Source organism: Idiotropiscis lumnitzeri, chromosome 17 (assembly GCF_059441095.1).
Source record: "Idiotropiscis lumnitzeri isolate Australia: NSW breed Sydney's pygmy pipehorse chromosome 17, RoL_Ilum_1.0, whole genome shotgun sequence".
In the NCBI taxonomy this organism is placed as follows: domain Eukaryota; kingdom Metazoa; phylum Chordata; class Actinopteri; order Syngnathiformes; family Syngnathidae; genus Idiotropiscis; species Idiotropiscis lumnitzeri.
The window spans coordinates 4,200,263-4,221,810 of NC_142407.1; the positions used below are offsets into that span (position 1 = coordinate 4,200,263).

General features: G+C 39.5%; 1 protein-coding gene across 7 annotated transcripts; it reads left to right on the forward strand.

Moving 5' to 3' along the window:
- Positions 1-380: 380 nt before the first annotated feature.
- Positions 381-21,098, forward strand: LOC148319775 (rap1 GTPase-activating protein 2-like). 7 transcript variants are annotated; one of them, XM_088279336.1, is made up of 25 exons: positions 381-572; positions 4,585-4,620; positions 10,039-10,123; positions 10,303-10,338; positions 11,126-11,170; positions 11,820-11,852; positions 12,315-12,557; positions 12,961-13,064; positions 13,210-13,288; positions 13,395-13,448; positions 13,530-13,613; positions 13,814-13,914; positions 14,722-14,851; positions 16,167-16,322; positions 16,400-16,471; positions 16,679-16,765; positions 16,902-17,048; positions 17,282-17,386; positions 17,503-17,594; positions 17,682-17,786; positions 18,150-18,237; positions 18,503-18,569; positions 18,713-18,783; positions 18,853-18,884; positions 19,795-21,098. In XM_088279336.1, the coding sequence occupies exons 1-24, from the start codon at positions 529-531 to the stop codon at positions 18,862-18,864; spliced, it is 2,076 nt and encodes a 691-aa protein (XP_088135462.1). In that variant the 5' UTR covers positions 381-528; the 3' UTR covers positions 18,865-18,884; positions 19,795-21,098. The 7 variants fall into 7 exon arrangements, with proteins under 7 accessions (XP_088135462.1, XP_088135461.1, XP_088135463.1 ...); XM_088279335.1 differs by having other exon boundaries at positions 382-572; positions 11,123-11,170; XM_088279341.1 differs by having other exon boundaries at positions 383-572; positions 10,046-10,123; positions 11,123-11,170.
- The last annotated feature ends 450 nt before the right edge of the window (positions 21,099-21,548 follow it).

Here is a 21,548-nt window from a genome sequence, read left to right on the forward strand (position 1 = left end):
TATTGAGTTGAGATGCTATAGGTCACTTCAATGGTGGAAAAAGTTTTTAAATGATTTCTAATTATTACATATCACAAAACCTGACATTTGAAAAATGGTGTGCAGACATTTCATATACCACTGTTGCCAGGGATTTGGCTACCAGAATCAACCTTATATTAAAAAAAAATGACTCCTTTATATCTGCATGAAAAGTTTTCACAGCATCTTTGATGCTATTCTGCTTCGTCAGGGCGGGTCGAGAGAGAGGAAATGCTTCCACTTGTCTCTTTGTGTCTCTCGATCTCTCCCCCCTCCCTCCTCGTCTCTCTCTCCAGGCTGCGTGCAGTGAATTGAAGTGAAAGAAAGAAACATTAACGGCGGGAGGAGACTCTGCGGGAGGGGAAAAGGAGGTGGGGTGGCGTGAAGGACGGTGTCTCGCATAGTATTTATAGCCGGCGGGATGAGGAGATAGGACGAGAGGAGGTAGGGAGGGATCAGCCAGACACAATAAGAGAAGAAGAGGAGGAAGAGGAGGACAAAGAGACGATGCTGAGGAGGAAGAGGAGCGTGTCGTTCGGAGGCTTCGGCTGGTGAGTGAAGCGTTACGGGGCCTGTTTTATTGGTCACTTCTATCACTCATGTGTCAGGGTCTTTGAGTTCATTTCCAGGATGAGTTGTGCTGCAGTGACATCACTGTGACATCACATCACAAGACCAGCATGGCAGCGGCTGCTCTTGGGATGGGTACCCCTCACATCCATCCCAATTGCATGTAGCTCATTTATAGTGTTTCACAAACTTAGGCTCACAACCCAAAATGTGTCCAAGTCAGGTGTTTTATTTTATCAATTTTTTGGAGTGAAGAGTTTTTTTCTTTAATGTTTGTTTTGTTTCTTATCATTCATTCATACACTCGGGGATTTACTCATTTATTAGGCCACCTGTCAGGAAGGCAGCATCCAGCGTTGTGAAGTGCTCTAAATGATGGTCTCAATTTTATTATTTTGAAGAGAAATGAGGAATTTAGAAATTAATTTGTCTGCGCGCTTGCATCAGGAGTGTGCATGTCTCCAGGAAAAGATGATTCAGTATGTATCGCAATTCATGAGATGGTTCGATTTTAAAGTAGAATAGTCACCATCAGTTCTAACAATTCAAATATGGAACGGCTCAGTTTGAGAGTGTGTGATGCAATTAGATTCTTGTTGTAATTTTACATAGATATGAATCAACTTGTCAGTACTGTTAATGTGTCATTTCCTTCAAAGATATAGCACTCCAATAAAAAACAATTTGATGTAGCTCAATATATTTAAGTGATAGGATTTGATTTGGTTTGATTCAATGCCCTCTTTGAAATCAAAATACATTTTCCAATTCAAATAGTTTCTTGTTACACCCCTAATATATGTATTTATATATGGTGAAGGTTCACCGTATTATAATAGCAATACTAATACAAAAACACTAAGCTAACCCCATCCTCGTCACCTCCAAGTTAGCAAACAAACATGTTATAGATATGACCACGAAGATGTTTTAACAAACGTAGGCGGAACTATTTCACCACCAGTTGCAGAAGTTACTGTGAATGTTAGCAGCAGCTGGTTTGTGGGCGACTTTACAAATGGAACAAAGTTTAAATTTACATCTTTGAAGAATAATTGGTGTGTTTACTAAAGTGTTCTATTGACAGCTTTGCACGTGGAAAAAAAAAGCTGCTGCGGTTAATGAGCAACTGGCAGTGTTCTTTGTGATGAGAATGAAAAGGTGTTCCTTCACTTTTTTTCCAATACAAAGTCCTGCTTTGGGATGGAAATATAGACTCTTCCTCATGTATTACCAAATTAAAACATAAAATGAACTGCTGCTATGTCAGATGGGCTCATTTTTTTATATTTTAAAATCTTTGGCTTTCATTTTTTAAATTATTCCGTGTGTCCTTTCATTTAGGAATATTTTTTGGCATTCATTTTAGTTGCTTCTGTTTGTCATGTTTTGCAAAAGAACTACTGCTGTCAAAATTAAAGCATTAACTCAGGAGATTAATCCAAAACATTTTAACTCAGTTAAATATTTTAACTCAATTAACTCAGTTTGATTTACTTCAAATATAATTTGCATACTTTGCAAATATTGTGCCATATTAGCTGTACATTTTGAGCAGGTCTCAGAACAAAACACTGTGTTCAATTTACCACTGGGCCTTGTAAAACAACACTGCTGGAGTGCGCTTGTGGGCAGTTTTTAGAAATGTTTAGAAGAAAAATGCCTGTAAAAATGTCTCCATTTAGATTATATTTAAGAATCAAAGAAAGCTATTAGAACAGTCTTTGAATTAAATATACTTTATATTTGGTGATTTTTGCATCAATTCCAAGATATTATTCAAGTAAATATCTGTTCCAAGCGTCACAAAAAATAATAGTTGAAAAATGTGATTAATCACAATTAATCATGGAATTTTTTGTGATTAATTAGTTAAAAAATTAATCACTTGACAGCACTAAAAAGAACCTTTATTAGTAGTACTTTGTTTTACGGCCGTTGTTTTTAAAGTGCATTATAAATAAATCTGATCTATTGATTGACAATTGACTAAGTATTTGATAAAACGCTTAGCATTTTTCCCTATAATACAGAAATCAAGAAATATGAATAGGGCCAAGAAAAGAACAACCACTCCACATTCTATTTGAAAGGAATTCTACAACAGAAATATGTGCTGGTAATATCATGTTTCAATCTCGACATGCATTAAGTATGAGTCTTACAAGCAAGCAAAATTAAAATTGCAGTTCAAATTGTCTGCCAAGATGAAAACGGAGTCAATGTCTTAAATTCCCCACAATTTACAATTACAAAAAAAACTCCAGAAACAAAGCAAAATTCTGACAAATGAGTGAGTGTACAAGCTACAGCAGCTACAGTGTGTGCCATTGTCACTTGACTACATTTCAGGGAACAAACAGCAGAGTGTGGAAACTGTTATGCAAGCCCCTTCTTTCCGTCTACACCTCCTGCTGCCCATGCCACCTTATCGTTTTCTCCACATATGCTCCTTTGCCTCCATCGTTTCGCTCCACTCTATGAAAATGCCAAGCAGTTTCCTCTCAGCGCACCTCGTCCCTTACGCTTGGGCAGAGGTAATAGAGTTGCAATATTGAATAATTCAGGAGCGGCTTCGGGGAAACTGCTCACATGAAATAGTCCATTTGCAACAACAGTCCAGCTCAATTTTAAAATATTCTACAACACTTATATATATTAGGGCTGTCAAAATTAAAGCATTAACTCAGGTGATTAATCCAAGAATTTTTAACTCAATTTAATATTTTAATTAGTTAAAGAAAATCACTTGACAGCATTAAAATAAAAAATAAAAAAAATAATAAAAAAAAATATATATATATATATATATTTATATATATATTTATTATTTATATATATATATATATATATATATATATATATATATATATATATATATATATATATATATATATATATATATATATATGTGTGTGTATTTTTTTAATCTATTTATAAATATATGAAACAGACGGAAGTTTTTTCTGTCTCACACACGCATATTATGTTTTGCCTGGTCAAAGACATTGCTTGACCTCCGCCCCCTCAAACCCGCCCTCTGCACAACCCTGAGTTGGAGCCGTGCATCTGCATTTGCTCGAGAAGCGGAGTACGCCGAGGACTTGTCGGCAGCCAATTACAGCAACAAAGCGCTTGTGTTTTGTCAATGTGAAACCAAATTGTTAATGTGTATGGCCGAGTTAAAAATCTAACTCCAAAGACCATTTGTGAGATTTTAACACTCAATGGAAAAAAGTGGAATTTTGTACACACACACACACACACACACACACACACACACCCCCACACCCGCACACCCCCCCACACACATCTGTATATATCATTACCAGCAAACCACTTAAAGTGTTGAGCCTTTTATTTTTTTGCACAACAATAACATTTGTCTACTGTCTCAGGTTTCCCAGAGTCCAACTCTTGCACAACCACACAACATATAACTTACAAAATTTGGTTAATATCAACAATCTGTTGTAGATAGATCGACAGATAGATTTTTGCCCAGTGCTACCACACATTTTGCACATTCCAAGAAAGCTTGGAACATTGTCAAAATTATATAAATATTGCCTGTAAACATAATAATTTTCCCCGTCAGTTTCCCTCATCACGCACTCTTTGACTCTGATTTTGTTGTGTTTTAAGACCAAACGTCTGAATCTGAAAATGAACCCATGCAAAACCACATTGGAACAAAGACATCTTGATGTTACTTTCTTCTTGGATTGTGTTGTTGTTTTTTTTGCTTGCTTTTAACCTCCACAACATGATGGGATTTAATGGGGGGAAGCACTTTAATAAATAGTGCTTTTATTGCCATTCGCCTCAGCAATCACACCTCTTCTCCACTCTGCTGCTAAGGTTAATCTAGTATGTGTAGATGTTAATATGCCCTTCACTCCTCAGACTTATCTTAATGCACATTCGCCTCGCACTTCTATCCGAGTGTCTGAGTGCAATTTACCTTAACTATATGTCTCTTTCTCTCTGCAGGATTGACAAGTCTTCCGTCAGCGCCCTGAGAGCTCGGTGAGTGAAACGTTATCTAACAAGAAATACTGTAAACACATGTATTGGTGTTTTGTGTGGGTTTTTTTGTTTTGTTTTTTTAGCTGTAATGCGACCATAAAACGTAATTTACAGACACATCAATACACATCTGATGGTAGTCAGTTATCACCTGTCCCTTTTTTTTTAAGTTCTTTGTAATTCAGCCTCCAAACACAGCGGTCAGTATGTGTTTTCTTCTCAATTTATACCACGCACTTGAGCAGTCTTAACTTTCATTGAACAATATGTGGTAATCATGACTAATGACTAATACAGTGCCTCAACGCTATTTGTAGGGGATCTGAAACGTGGCTGCCCAAATTAGTGGAAATCCACATATAATTGACTGCCATTATAAACACATTTAAAAAAAGTAATTAACTCATACAATTCTAGAAAAAAAAGGGCTTTAAAAATGGGGAACCCCAACCAAACAAAAACTGGAAAAAAAAACGTAATTATATTTTCTCTCAGTTGTAATGTGTGTGTGTTTCTTAAACCGCTGCTTTGTTTCTGATTTTAAAAAGGCTAATATATACCCAATGAATCGGTTGGGCCCTCAGAATAAACATTACTGCGTCATATTTTCTCCTTCTGCCTCTGCGGGTATGGAGAGTTATTTGCACATTGCATTTTTTTTAAATCACTATCAGCTGTAAGTGATGGATATGATGTCATAAATTGTAACCAGTCACTTAGTGGAAGCAATAGAGAGAGTAGGAAAGTGCGAGCAAGCAAGAGAGCAAGAGAGCAAGAGAGCGAGAGAGAGAGCGAGAGAGAGAGAGAGAGAGAGAGAAAGAGAGAGAGACAGGGAGAGAGAGAGAGAGAGAGATGCTGCATCTCATCAGAGTGGGATGCTCAGTTACCGACGGCAACGGGAACAATGCTGCATGACCACTGGTGAGTCTGGCATTTGTCCTTACCTCCCATCTGTGCATGTGTGTGTGTTCTTTCTTACATTTGAAGGCAGTGCAATACAGATTTGTTCATGTTTAAATGCTTTCAGGGATTTTGTGTGTGTATTTGTAGTATATTTAAGTGTGTGCAGTACCGTTTATTAAAAATCATTAAAAACACCCATCAGTCACATCTTCCATCATCTCAACACCCGTAACATAAAAATGGCATTTCATTGTCATACGACCGCAATATATGAGACTGTTAAGATAAAACGGAAAAACTTGAGTGTGTGTGAGAGTGTGTGTGTTCCTAAAGGGCAGACCGCCTGCTCAAGTACAAAGCAGTGTGTTTTCTCCCCGCTGCTGTGGTTATTTTGGATGTTATGTATTTGTTGTGTTCTTCTTCTTCTTCTTTAGGTCGTTGTTGACCTAAATAAACAATTCTGCTCCCAATGAGAACAATCAACATTCTGAAAGATAAACACCAAAATAAGGCATGTCTGCAGAGGATGCCCCTGCAGGTGGAGCAGATTTACTCTGTTTGTGCGCGTGCGTGTCGGGGTGCGTGTGCGAGTGTCTGTGTGCGTGTATGTGTGTGTGTGCGTGTGTGTGTGTGCGTGTGGCTAGGCTCCAAAAGTGACATAAGTCTGCGTGCACGTGTGCATGAACATGTGATGCTAGACTAATTTGAGGAGCATCGTAAAGAGCAAAAACATTGGACATATAACATAACTTTCATTTTTGCAGGTTAAATTGAATGCAATGGGGATGGTGATTTTTGCACTATATGCACCTATCCTTGAATGTATGGACTATCACATACGATAATATTGTATAATGTAAAAGTGCTGATTGTTCATCCTGCCGTATTAGGACTAAAAATGTCACGTTTGCACATTTGACTGTAATTCCGTTGGCATGAGAGTGAGCGCTTCAGGTGCAATGAGACATCTTATGGATGTCAAAAGAGCTGACACATCACTTACATGATTCATTGGGTATACTTGGACAATTGAATGAGACCAATGAAAAATAGTGTATGCTGTACTAGTAGTTGACATCTGCCGCATAGTTCTGAGGCCTGAGGTTTGTGCTCCGTCCTATGTGCAGTTTACTTCCTCTCTCCAATGGTAGCATGGGTTTTCTCCGTGTACTACCTCTTCCTTACGCATCCCTAACACATATTAAAACATTGTCGCAGCACATATTTTTCAAAGCTCTTTAAACACACAAAAATAATACAAACCCATTTAAACACATCTGGTGTTTACAGTAAACAAATCCAGTATTTTCCAAACTAACTAACTAATCGCTCAGTATACGCCAATAAATATGCCCAAACATGTGCAGTATAAAAATAGGCTATAGCTTCCTACACTTTCTTTAGCGTAAAACGCAAGATTAACAAGGATTTCTCTTTCAATATACAATAGCTCGTTGCTAGCTAGCTCGCACCAAGCTTGTCTTGACCGCTGACTACTCGCGTGATGGTGATGTGAACGATGCTCAGCAAAACTTTTTGGAACTGTCTTCGAGGATGATACTCACTTTGCTATTCCATGTGTTTTGATAAAATGCAAATGATAATTTTGCCTCACTAACTGAGATGCAAAACCTTTTATTACAAGTCTTTGGATGGATAGATGGATAATCATCACTATTGTAACGTCCATGTACTGTAAATTGATGTGTGTGTTCAGTCTTGGACTTGTTGTTGTTTATGATATTGAAAAAAGGTCATGATCTACGTCAAGTGGCCTTCAGCAACATTTTGACATCACGTTAATGTGTTAACTCGGTTCGACATGACAAGATCAACGGTGACACGCAGCTGTCCACAGAGTTAATGAGAGATGACTTTAACACAAATCTATATATTATATATATAGCACTAAAGCTGCCCCAGAGGAGAGTTTGGTAGGTCGTGAACAATTCTGCAAAAAGCGATTCGTTTAGGCCGAAAAGACAATCAAGATTCCAATATTTGACAGAGTAAAATTTCGATAACCGATCTGTTGATCACGTTTAGAAAATGTAACACACAAAACAACGTATTTTTGGTCCCTGAACATTTGATTCAGTACAGATATCATTTACAGGCGGTACATTTGGCTGTTTAACAATAGCTGATCCTTTAATATTTGTTTAATTTTAAAAAGGAGAGAAAACTTGGCAAATGTCAGATTTTTTTGCCAGTTTTTTGCCTTGCTGTGATGTGTTAATATGTAAAAATTAAAACAAAAGAAAAATATCAGCCAATTTTCGCAGAATTTAAAAGGGATAAGGGATAACATTAGACATAGAAATCGGGCCTTTCTCATCACCCACTTTCATTTCTATGTTGATGAATATGAAATCTTTGTAGAACCAGAATTGCTGATGTAACTCTTACTAGATCTTGTGAAGTGTACCTAATTAAGTGTCTTGGGTGTGAATGACACCAAGATCATCCAAAACTCAGCTGTCACCTCAGCCAAGTCCAAACTGTCAAAATAACACTGCCGACAAATACCAACCTGTCCTACCTCTTTTTCTATTACACAATATGACACACACGCACGCACTCACACACTCACACACTTACACAAAGCCCCTCACCAAGTGTGACCTTTTCTCTCTCAGCAGGCCTCATGTCTCCACTGTCGCATCCCGGTGACCTTTTTGTTTAATCATCTCCTCATTTTTTTTAAGTCACCGACATGGCCAAAATTAATATGTTTCTGTCTTGTTGTTTTACCAACAACTTATATTTCCCAATCTAAACAAAATACCTAATTTTTGTGGACACTGTCTTTTGTTCTGTGCACCGCTGCTGGGTTAATTTTTTTTAATCATACCTCATTTGCATTGTGTCCCTTGTCTGAACCCGCTCTCGGCAGTTGACCTCTCTCTGCCCGACCACCAGCTGCTCCACTTTTTCCTGAAAATGACTGTGGGTATTTCAATGTAGGGTTGGGGTTTTAAAGTAGGGTTTCAAATTAGGGTTAGGGTTTCAAAGTAGGGTCGCAGTTTATAACAATGGTGTAAAAACTGAGTTACAAATATTCACCCGTCAGACTATGTGACCTAATTTTTCAAAATCATAGGAGCTTCAAAGTTTGTTTTCAAGTAGTGTTTCAAAAGAGGGTAAGGGTTTTATGTAGCAGGCAATTATGAAGTTCCAAAAGCCTACCAGAACATTTTCGTTTTGGATGAATAAGAGGAACTTTAAATGGTCGCAGGTGTTTGCTAACTCCCATTTAACACGCGTGTGAATGTGATAGTTAATTGTGAACACATACCCAGTTTTAAAAGAAAAGAGTGTGCTTACTTGTGTACAATTTCATTTGGGATGTATAGGTTTGTTTGTTTGTTTGTTTGCTTTGATATTTATATGAATTATAGAAATAGAATAGAATAGAAATAGAAATAGAAATCCCTTTATTGTCATTGTACTCAAGTGTGCAACGAGATTAGAGGGCTCCCCTCTCCAGTGCAATACAACAATAATACAGACAAATATATAAATGAGATAAATAAAGAATAAAGAAATAAAGAAGAAATATGCATTATATGCATTGTAAATCAATTTTGGTAACACAGAGACCTAAGAAGTATTTTTAAAATTATATCGTGTCCTGTAATCGGAAAATGGTAACAACAATTATGAAAATTAAGATAGGTAAACAATTCTGTATGCAAATTGTGCTCAGTAAACTTCTTCTGTGGGGTTTATTGGCGGTGGGCAAATCAGCTCAATGGTGCATTGCTGCCTTGATGCTGGATGGATGTTATCAAGTTTTCTGGCGCAGACTAGGTGAGGGTCTAAAATATTTTTCACAAATCGCAAGACCAAACAATTGGACAATTTTAAATATTTGTTTTAAATAAACGGAACAGTGATCAAATCTTATTGATCGTGCAGATTAGACGAATGACCCCCAAAAAAGTTATTAATTCCAATGAAGCGCAATAAAGAGGTATCTGACCTGACACAGCCTGAGGAAATGGATGGTCCTTCTGGCTGGTTGGAGGAGTTGATTACGCTTTGTGTGCGTGTGTGTCTTTATATGTATGTGTGTGTGTGCGTGTGTTGTGTGTGCTATGAAGTCATCCACAGTTGACTCTCTGGAGGCTTTGGGCAGATTGAAGCTCTATCTTTAGAGACACACTCATCGCTCCACTGTGACAAGTGTAACGATGATGTGTGACGCTCGGATAACTCAGGCAAACTCAGGATACACATGCTCACACAATGGAAAAGTGGATTGTTTTTCTCCTATCATGGATCTTGCATTAAAGTTGCACTTTTTCACTTGTTTTGATGACTTCGGCAAGTTTGACTAAGTTCTAAATGTGACTAATTGCTGTTTACATCTAAAGGCACAACTTTTTGTACAAATGTTTTGTACATTCATTAATGTAACAGATTTTCTTTAATTGTTGAATTTAATTAATTTACCATTTAATCGTGAAAAGGGATAACCTAACCTAACTCAGCTGCTGATGGTTGTTCCAGCAAACAGGAGCTCCAAGCTGCCTCCAATGGTGCAGACACCGACTGCCCCCCCTCGCCTCCCCGCACGGCACCCCCCACCACCAAGGTAAAAGTTTCCCTCATGTCCCATAATTACTAATGTACACTAAATGAAACTGACATTGGCCCATATCGTTGAACAGTGTCTATGTATTATCAGTTGCCATGGCTACTGGCGCCAGATGGCCGTTTGACACATAAATTAAATAATGACAATAATATCGATCCTGTTCTGTGTGTCCGTAGTCCGCCCATTTCTTTGACATGATGGACAAGATGGAGGTAAGTGTCGCGATGTTGGTCACGAGACACGAATGCCTAGTTCTTTGTTGCTGAGCAGATTAGTGAAGAACAATCATGTTCACAAATAAATAATATTAAATCTACAGATTGTTATGGATTAATCTCTCCCCATGAGCAGTTCGCTATTTGCGGATGCATTTATTTATTTTTTTAAATCTATCCTGTTTTTTGAAGTATGTTGGAGTGATGTGGACTGGGAGAAAAACTTTGTATGGTGGTTACGTTTATTTAGGTTTGTTAGTGGAAATTAGGAAAGCCTTTTTTCGTATGTACAGTACAAATGCATTTTCCAAAATGAAATTTGATTTTATGGGTAATGTTGAAAAATGAAATTGAATGAAATGAAAATGTGAATTACTTGCTTTCGCCATTCGCCTGAGGACTTGATTACTTAATTTTTCCAAACCTATAAGCAAAATGTAGAATCAAAAAGCAGCGATGCCTTGGCATCACCTTCAAGCACGTACTAAAATATCCAATCATAGTGCTCTTTATATGACAGTAGGCCTATTTGTATTTTTTTATCTAATCATATGCCTTAATTTATTCATTTTGTTGGACCTTTGTCTTAGCAACAGCGTCTTTAGACACTTGCCCCGCCGCCCCTTTGTTGTTCGGTCCATAGTCTAACAAGGTCAAACACAAAACGCTGGCAGTTTTTATTTTTAAACCCTCATTAGTTCACCATTGTGATCACTGATCAGAAAGTGACAGACAGACGGCAGAGAGGTTTGACTAAAAAAAGCTGTCGTCTGTAATGCAGCAGGTTCCGGAAGCGGCTGAGATGAAGGCCGTCCCTCCGAGGCAGAAGGCACGTCAGTCAGTGTGTGTCCTCAAGTCCGTCGCCAACTTTTCATTTGCCCATTTGTCGCCAATTTTGTCTTAAGTGTCATCAACACTAGTATGTCTGTTTTTAGGACAACTGCTGTGAATTGACCGCGTCTTGCCTCCTGTATCTCATCTCATCACATGACTTTTAAGAAGTTAGACATTTGAGCCACTAAAAACTAAAGTGGACAACTTTTTTTTGTCATTTGCCAATCTTTCAGACAAATACTGGTTTCATCCCAATTTTGACATATAGGGGTATTTCATTATTGTTCTCAGAACATGACCAAGATCGCTGCACCCATGAGACCAGGCTTCAACCCCTTTGAAAACATCTCAGAAAGTGAGGTTCACGGATTGATAGCAGACACCGGACACTTTCTGAAAGAAAAAAACTAACAAAAAAATAAATAATTAAAGAAAAACTGTACCCAGAACATGTCATTGTCATGCAAATCAGTATTAAAAAAATACAAACCTTCCTCCTCTAACACAGACTCCACCACCCCTCCCCCATTTTATTAGAGGCATAAAAGTCTCCTGCAAATTGTCAAAAATGGAGTTACCCCACTTTATTTCTTAGTGGCTCATTTATTTGGACAATTAAATCTGACAACTCTCTCTTTCAACAGGATGACTACATCCCTTATCCAAGGGTAGAGGAGGTGAGACCTTCTCACATGAGCGTCACGGGTTTTGTCCTCATAGGGCCACCTATGATGATCATGATGTTTGAGTAAAATAATTTTCTCTCTCTCTCTATCTCTCCCGCTCTCTCCAAATTGGCTTAAAAAGAGTGTTTTTTTGCTGCTGAACTCATATTCCTCAAATGTGGTATTAATCAAAATGCATAGAACAATGTTACATAGAACATATTATTACAAAGAATTCTAGGGGGGTTGACTTCCCCTTTATTCAACCAGTTTTAGGGGGGGGGGGGACAGCTCAATATTTTAGGAGTCCTGATAATACGGTAGCCTGGATTAAAGAATGTAGTGGGCCATGTGTGGCCCTGAGCAATAATTTGCCCACTTGTGTTATACACAAATGTAACTGCAACTGTGTGTGTGCGTGTGTGGGGGTGTGTGTGTGCGTGCGTGTGCGTGTGCGTGTGTGTGTGGATGCAGGTGTTGGAGAAGGGAGGACCTTACCCACAGGTCATCCTACCCCAGTTTGGCGGTTACTGGATTGAAGACCATGAAAGACCTCCCCCGCCTGCGCCTCCCCCTGCTACCCACGAGGCCATTGCGGATGACGAGCGCGAAGGAGGAAGAGGAGTAGGAGAGGTCCAGGATAATGGAGACTGCGGCTATCGCCTGGAGGAGACCAACGAGGCCGCACGGGCGTACAGGAAGTTCTTCTTGGGCAAGGTGAGCTGCAGCATTAAATGTACATGATGAGGTTCCAGCTGCGGGAGATAATACTTCCTAAATGTATATATATAAATATAGACAAAGTTATAAATAGATGAAAATTCATTAAAGTATGCCGAAGTTTGCACATTTTCTTATGGGGTAGCATTCAGCTACAAAGTCAGCACTTGTGAAAATGCTGACAAGTAAACGTTCACATTTCCTGTGTAGTTGTTGACATGATTTCTATTGAGAGGTTCTGTTATAATTACAATGTTTTCACATTTCTATAGTTAAAACAATTTGCAACAAGGGGTGAAATCACTTTCAACTTTCAACCCTTTGAAACCAAACAAAAGAGAACTTTACTTTTTTGACATTTTAAATCGCTCTGTTTCTCTCTTCTTTCTCTCTTTTAAAGGAGCATTTGAACTTCTCTTGCCCTTCCAGCAGTGTTGGAAATGTGCTGCTGTCTATCAGGCATGAAGAGGAGAATCAACAGGAACACCTTCACGTCATCATCAGGTATATCTAGCGAACAATCCATGGTCCTATTGTGTGTGAACTGAAAACTATATATACAAATGTATTGAGACCATTTGTGCAAGTGTTCATCATACGGCACTTGAATTTGACTAGTGAGCATGATTGTGCTTTTCTGCACCTTCAGATCCAGAGTGAAGACAATCTATCAGCGACTGTCAGTGACGGAGCTGCCTGATATACCAAGTGTACAAGAGCTGGCTAAGGTTCATACACACACACCCCCGCACACCCCCACACACAAAACCCTTCAGATGATTTCCTTTGCGTGTAACTTGCGCCTACATGTGTTTTTTTTTTTTTATCTTGCAGCTGTTGTGTGACGATGCAGCTGGTCTCCGTTTCAGTCCCGTCCTCTACCCGAAGGTGAGTCTCTAGCAACGATATTGGTTATTGATTGACAGGACTGTGGAGTTAATTCTTTTTCTATTGTATGCGTCTCTCAAGGCGTCTCAGCTAATTGTCAACTATGACGAACATGAGGTCAACAGCACGTTCAAGTTTGGAGTCATTTTCCAGTGCTTTGGGCAGGTAAAAACATGCAACGGAGTATTAGATTCTGTTCACTCAGTCGGCACATGTTATTCCTCTCACTCTGACTAGGGTTTCTCATTAAGTCCTGTTTATCCCACCAATGGTTGGGTTTTCAGTGACTGTTTGACAAAATCTTATAGCAGCATTACTTTGAGATAGTTGGGAACTACTGTAATGGCTTGCGCCTTTTCGGTCAGGTGTCCGAGGAGGAGCTGTTCAGGAACAACGAGGAAACGCCGGCGTTCCAAGAGTTCTTGCAGCTGCTTGGCGACACTGTGGAGCTGCAGGACTTTAAAGGGTGAGTTAAGCACTCATCGTATGCTGTTCAGCAATTAGCACAGAGTGCAATTGGCATTGGCAGAGTTTCACAAGAATAAAAATACATCGGCATGCTTGTTTCAAACGCTTCCTTTTCCCTTCTCATGCAATGGACTATTCTACCTTGCCTTTCTACTGCACATGTGCAGACTTGATTCAGGAAGAGTGTATTTTTTTGTGTTGTCACAAAAATGAAGTGGAGTTATTGAAAAGTCAAGAGGAAATTTATTTTTAAAATGATCAAAATTACCAAATGCTTCAACCTTTATAATGGTGACACTGGATGTGCGTAACTGAAGCAGAAAAAGCCAGACACTCTTGCTAGTTGCAGTAAAACTGCTTCCAGTTTCAGCTGCGGAGATATCACCCTCACGGATTCAGACTGCCAATAAATGCGCAAAGTCGCCACTGGCTAACTTAACTGCTCTCCTGTCAGTTAACTAATCTATGCTGACACTGCTGCTGTGTTTTACCTTTTAGCTGTGCCATAGTGCTCAGATCACTGTTTGAAAAGTGACTATTTTACTTTGGACAATAGTTCAGTCTAGTTGCCTTACGTAAATTAGGATTGCATTACGTAAATAAGCCTCATTGTTGCATCTTGCTTCCAAACAAAGCATCAGAAAATTAAAAGAAAATGTACCTTGCACGATTAAATTTCACACTTGATGGGTGGGCAGGCAATCCAAAGAACAACTAACTATCTAAGCATTTCAAAAATCATGATTCCATAATATGTACCATTTTAAGTTGGGAGGAAGACATTGACAGACTGCTCCTGTCACAGGTTTCGGGGAGGTCTGGATGTGTCCCACGGCCAGACTGGTTCTCAGTCCGTGTACACGGTCCACAGACAGCAGGAACTCATGTTCCATGTCTCCACCAAGCTGCCCTTCACTGAGGGAGACACTCAGCAGGTAGACATCCGCTAACAACTGATTTACAATCACCTGGCATAGTCACATAGGCAAATATCATCACACCTGAGCATTGTCATGCAATAACTCAAATCATCTTAGCAGAGGTGGGCTAAGCCGCATACTGTATGTACAAGTCTTAAGTAAGACTTATGTCTTAACCTTCAAGGTTCAAGCAAGTTAAGTTGACACCTCATTAAATTTCACTCAGAGTCAAATAATTCTCCCGCTGTCAGGGTTCGCCGTTCGGCGAGGTGGAGAAGGACCCAAGATGCGAGGAAGCAGGGAAACGGATAAACTTAAAGGGAATTTATTAAATCAAACAAACAAGGACAAACAACGTGGCGTGGACAAACTAAACGTGACTAAATACAACGAAAGAAGACAAGTGACGAGGATCGTGACAAAACACAAGGGACCGTGGGCATGAGCGAGAAGTAGGGTGGTCGTCAAAAGTCCATACAGCGGCGTAGCAGGAGAAATGTTCCGACGCTGAGCTGTCGGCAAGGGGTGGATAAATAGTCCGAGTAATCAGGGGAGCAGATGGGAATCAGGTGCGTGATGGTTGACAGGGAACAGGTGTGTGGCTGGTGAGGACGAGAAGGCTGAGAGGGAAACGCCCCTACACAGCTGACAAAACAATAACAAAAAGGCACATGGCAGGAAGGAGGGAAGAAAACAACAACAAAAACACAGACATGCCCGACACGGGTCATGTCACCCGCATTAAAAAAAAAAGGCCACACATTTTCCACCTTCCACTAAGTATTAGAACTGTTGTTAGAACATTTTCTAGGATGATCACAGACAAGTCTCTGTTACTTTGCGTTCACAATTAAATGCACAACTGACAGCTGAGATAATCTTTGACTATAGCTATCAATGAGCTGAACTGTGAGCTTTACTGTGACGGATGACATTAGTTGTTGTAGTCTTTTATCTTTGAGTTGCAAATTGTGCATGTTGTCATTCTCTTTTTCACATTTTTATCCAAAATGTATTCCTTGAACTTAAATTGAATAATCTTTTGACCTCCCTCCATAATATTTGCTTCATGGCGAGACTGATGGGTTGCCAGAAACTTTTAGTTTTTCTTTCAAAAAATAAAATGGCATACAGATTTTCAACTGTAAATGGGAAAGCCTTATCAGGTCACATGTTTGAAGTCAAAGTCAGGTTAAGCCTTTTTTTAGCCAAGCAAGTCCAGAGTCCAGAAATTGGTGACATAAGTCTGAGTTGAGTCAAGTCATGTGAATTGAGTTCCCCATCTCTGCAGCCTAGTGAAGTTACTTGCCTGCGTTTGATCCGCCTTCAGCTCCAGCGGAAGCGTCACATAGGGAACGACATCGTAGCTGTGGTTTTCCAGGAGGAGGCCACACCCTTCGTGCCAGACATGATCGCCTCTAACTTTTTACATGCCTTCATCATAGTTCAGGTGGAAGAGCCCTGCTCTGAGAACACCAGCTACAAGGTAAACCCGAGTTCCAAATCCTAGGTGGTGGGGTACAGGTTTTCCATTGTCATAAAATTGAATTTATTCTTTGACAGGTGTCTGTTACAGCACGAGAGGATGTACCGCCATTTGGCCCTCCTCTCCCAAATCCGTCTGTTTTTAAGAAGGTGAGAATATGCATTGATTATTTTGGTACTTGTCATTATAGGTGGGGCAGGTAGGCATCCTAGTGGTTGGAATATGAATGTAAAGAAATGCACTTAAAAATGGTACTTCGGTACTCAGGAACTGCAGCTTCCTCCCACATTCCTCAAGCATGGATGTTATCATGTGCATGAATAATTTTAACTGCTTAAACGTTGGCTGTCATTCAGGGTCCTGAGTTTCGCGAGTTTCTACTCACTAAGCTCATCAATGCAGAGCTGGCCTGTTACAAGAGCATCCGCTTCGCCCGACTGGAGGTAATCCTGCCTATTCAATATGATAAAATTAATAATTGAAGCAGTTCGGTCAGGTTCTTGAACCTATGGTGTTCCACAGGGTTCCTTTCTAGTTCCTGCCGTTGATTTTGATTTAGTCACTATTTTGTTGTCTTAGGAGCGGACCAGGGCTGCTCTTCTGGACACCCTCCACGAAGAACTACAGAGACGTTCCCAGAGAATGCTGGGATTGACGTCTACTCTTGATGAGGAGACGCGAGCTGAAAATGGACACGCCCATGGAGGTCTGCTGGAATCCATCAAGGTAGCTCAAAATTTGGGATTTGTTACCTGTTCTCTAGTAACAATATGGTAAATTTGTAACGCGGTATATGTAGTAGCCTATACTCTTGTAAAGTCTCCGGCTTTATTGAGGCAAGTAACATATTTTTATTCGAGATAATCTTGCGGCAGTCTTAGAAATGTCACAGAGAAGAGTTTCCTATGAGATCTATCCAGGTTACTTGTGTTTCAATATTTAACTTTTGCATGTTTCAGAGGGCTATGCGAGGGCGCAGCGTCTCCATGGAAACAATGTCAAGAGGTGGCGGGGGGCTGCCCACCAGTTTGAGTGGTGGGGGGTTGGCACATATCAGTGCTGAGGTGAGCACAGGTTATTTTTCCTGTACTGCCATGACGGTTTTTTGATTTGCTGCTTGTTGAATTGAATATTATTAATAGTTGTCTAATTATTTGTGTTTAATACATTTATGCCCCAGTGTAATGTAAAATCTCCAGTGAAACGACGATCGGGTCTGTTCCCCCGATTGTTGAGTATTGACAGCCAAACAGATAAACACAGCCAGAGAAGGTAACCACCAAGTTTGAAAGTAGATTCATACATAAGCCTACAAAAATGTCACTCAAGTTGTTCTGTTGTATACTTTGGTTGAGTCAGTTTCCTCGGTGACCAGAAGAGCTTCGATGGTTGCCAGCCAATGTTGGAGGTGAAGTCAGAGCTCCCGTCCAATCCCAGTTCTCCAGAGGCGGGTCAACGAGACAGGTGAGCGTGTGTGTACAATCGCCCCTTTCCCAATACCAATTCCCAGCACTTTTTTTCATAATTTAGGAGTTCTAACGTGTTTTAATAACATGTCTGACAGTTGTTCATTCCAAACACAAAGGATCAGCAATCAAATTAACTAGCATGAGAGGGCGGCCCTTCATGTGGTTCGAATTCAGAAAGGCAACACCCAATGATTTGTTTCTGAGTCTCGCTCTGTCCAAAGCAAAACATTTCCATTCATAGAGGCACTACTTGAATCACAACAAGTCATTAAAAAGGTTGTTTTCCATAATGTGCCAACCATCTGTTTACTATTTATGTGATTCTTTTCACTGATGTTCTTTTCTACTGAATTTGCAGAATTTGCATGAAGAAGGATAGCAGTAAAATTTCCAGATCCACTTCTAGCACATGCAGTTTCAGCCTCCCTGCAGATGACACTCACTTGGTGAGACACGCACACAGTAAAAGGGGATTATTTCCCTCACTTATTCAAGCAGTTACTTTAGGACTTGTTTGTTTTCTTCTAATGCATAACAGAATACAGTAACCAGCAATAAGAATGAATTGAGTAATTGACACAAAATCAAGCCATTTTTACTGGCTGGGCTTCTTAATGAAACTTATTCCCTTCACTACAGTCTGGAATGGAAGACATTTTCTTTAAAAATACAAAGGAAGCAAGCACTTTTTTGTCTCCTCTATGTCTGCAGGTTGTCCATGCTGTGACAACAGAGGGTCAGAGTTCAAGTCCACTCACCATCTGTCGAAGCCCCACAGGTTGACAGCTTGACAAACTAACGAGATACTCTGCTTTGCCTCTCATTTATTGTGCATGCTTGCATTTCATCTCTTCCAGCTACTTTATGTCTTCCTGTTTATATTTTACTTTGCTCTTGTTTTGTCTTTTTGGCACCTTTCAGAGATGAAAAACAAAAACTCCCCGCGATCCAATCTCAAGTTTCGTTTCGACAAACTGAGCCACTCTGCCGCAGTAAGTCTGACTTTTGTGGTCATCTCCTGCTTGCTTGAGTTTTATTTGGTTCCTCATCTGCATTGTTAGCAGGGACACTAGACTGCAAAGACAGGGAAAAGGTATGTGTCACTGAGAACTCTACATCTTCACTTCCAATATACGTCATGTTACACTAATTTCTTACTCACATCATACAAGTATCCTATATACACCATTTTATACAAAACATGCAGTGCATGACATCATCTATAATGTCATACTTCTGTAGAGGCTATAACATGCCATAATATGGTACTCAGTGGCGGGCCGTGAATTTCACACTTAGGTGTTCAGTGAAGTCATACTTAATCACATTTGAGTAAATCCCCCTCATATTACCATCATTTATGTTGTATAAAGTTTAATTATTTATGTGTGGCGGGAGAAATAATATATAGAAAGACACTTACGTACTACTGAGTGAGTGTTGGACAACCTAGCTTCTCTCCATCTTGAAAATGGCCTCCCAAGTGTATCTGCAATTAAATCCACACTTTTCCCTCCTTGGGCCATTGTGGTTTAAAAAAGCAAGAATGCTGCCCCCTGACAAGTGAGTATCCAATCACAAGATGCATTCATCACCTTCAACGTAACGCCAGCGAGAAGGCCTTTCTGTCGTCACTTCGTGATCTGATTGGCTATGGCAACTGTCTGTCAACTGTAAAACTCCCTCACTCACACAGACCTGACGCCCGCACGATTGTATCTGGCGACTGGAAATATGAAATCTGCCTGGCAACACGGGCGAACTGACTTCTGATATAATATGACAGTAATGTGAAGAATATGATCACGATTTCTTGATTATGTTAGGCCAGCAGAGAAGGCCCTGGAGGCCCTGACCTCCCACCACTGATCGTACTAGACATAGTCACCCTAAACACTGTATTTTATTTTGAGTACAAGTGCACATCTATATGCCTTAAAACAAGTTCAGACTGTTTTCTTTTCAATGAGTAATTCTGTTTCTTCAAACGTTACAACCTCAAGCGGTTTCATCAGCCAGAACAGCAGCCGGCATCACTGAAGATTGCGACGACACAGCACGGAGACTTTTGCTAACTGGCTTCAATCAACTGGTCTCTCTCATCACTTATGATTATGATCGGTTCGCACATTGTGTGAGATTCAGCCCCATGAAATTGGCCAATGAATGTGTCAGGTAAGTGGAAGTAATCCCAATGATGTCACAGCGCCACCACCGGCTCAGCAACACTGTCTTGGAGGCGAGTAACTGTTTACCAAAGGAAGAGGCTCAAATAAGAACACTATCCAACTGAGGCAATGGAAATGTAAGACAATTTGATGCCAAGATGAGCTAATTCCATCATTCCGATCTTCTTCTAAGGTCTTTCCTGTTAATTTTTCAAATATATGATAATCCCTAGCACCTTAGAATCTGATTTGCTCAGTCCGTTGTAACACTTTAATCAACGGCAGCAGTAAAACCGCCATAGATGGATGCAGTCAACTGAAAAATCAGGGATAGAACCCAATGAGGGTGTACACTGAAAATTGTATTTTTGTGTGGAATATAATTGACTAAAATTGACAAGCAGCACTTTCCCCTGCAATAATATTACATATTATTATTGCTCAAAAATAACATTTAGTTTCTGTCTCAAGACTTTTATTCACAAATTTGTGAACATTTCTACATCCCAGAGTTGCATTGGACGTGTACCCTTTATTTTAAATCAGATTGTTTGACACGTTGTTGTAAATTGTTCCAAATCTACAAGTTGAGATGCCATTTGAAGCAAAAAACAAAACGGTAATGGAAAATTATGTTGCACTATAAAAACAAGTGCTTCTTCCCCATGTAGGTGTATAAACCAGAGGTCCTTAGACTTTTAGCATCCAGAGTGCGAGAGAGCTCAAAAAGCTGCACTCATACCAAAATCGGAATCATATTGGGGTATTTAAATGGCCTACAGCTAAGGTAGAAAGGGGTGATTGGTTTGGTACCGTATGTTTGTTTTACTGGTGTGCTGGTCCCCATAGGTACAGTAGATATGCACTTTTTAAAATGAGACGACATAACTAATTATTTATTCCAAAATATTTATGGATTACCCCAATTTGAGAATCACTGGCGTAAAATCAACAATGTCCAAAACTCGATCTTTGCACTGAAAGCACACCGTTCCTAATGTATTGTGTTTGTGCATTCTCTCCCATGCATTTCGCTGTATCAAGAGGATGAGCAAATGTAGCATGTTTGTTTGTCTCATGTCCCTACATCCAGATTGTTATAATTTGTGTGTTACTTTCAATAAAAATGTTCATCTGTTTCTATGAATCCAAAATGCACATATGTAAAATAGCTACACTTCAAGGCAACAAACGTCAATAAAGTTCCATTAAAACTGTTTTATTGTGATGTTTAGTGGCAATTAATACAATGGGATATTAATTGTAAGGTTGTGACATTCACATATTAAAAGTAATGTGTGAAAATGTCTCATTTCAAAAGTGTGTATAAAACTGGCATCTCTTTTCATGAATCAGTACCCAATAGGTAACTCTCACTTTCTAAAACATTGGCGACCCCTGATCTACAGCTGTTCAAAATCAATAGTTATTGCAAAAAGAAAACATTTGAAATGCAACTCTAAGTTGGCTGAAAGAAGTTTTCTTTGACCAACCAATCAGAAGACAGCAAAAATAGGGATGACATCTAGGGTGAGCTTGTACAAATCTGAATATTGATGGGTTGAAGAAAAAGTCCTACTGCTAATATG

Bases quoted from the DNA above. Each gene is read 5' to 3' on its own strand.
- LOC148319775 (XM_088279335.1), top strand. From the start codon at position 529: ATGCTGAGGAGGAAGAGGAGCGTGTCGTTCGGAGGCTTCGGCTG. The intron at 13,614-13,813 runs GTAAAAACATGC...CTTTTCGGTCAG, and splicing joins TTTTCCAGTGCTTTGGGCAG to GTGTCCGAGGAGGAGCTGTT. The intron at 14,852-16,166 runs GTAGACATCCGC...ATCCGCCTTCAG, and splicing joins CTGAGGGAGACACTCAGCAG to CTCCAGCGGAAGCGTCACAT.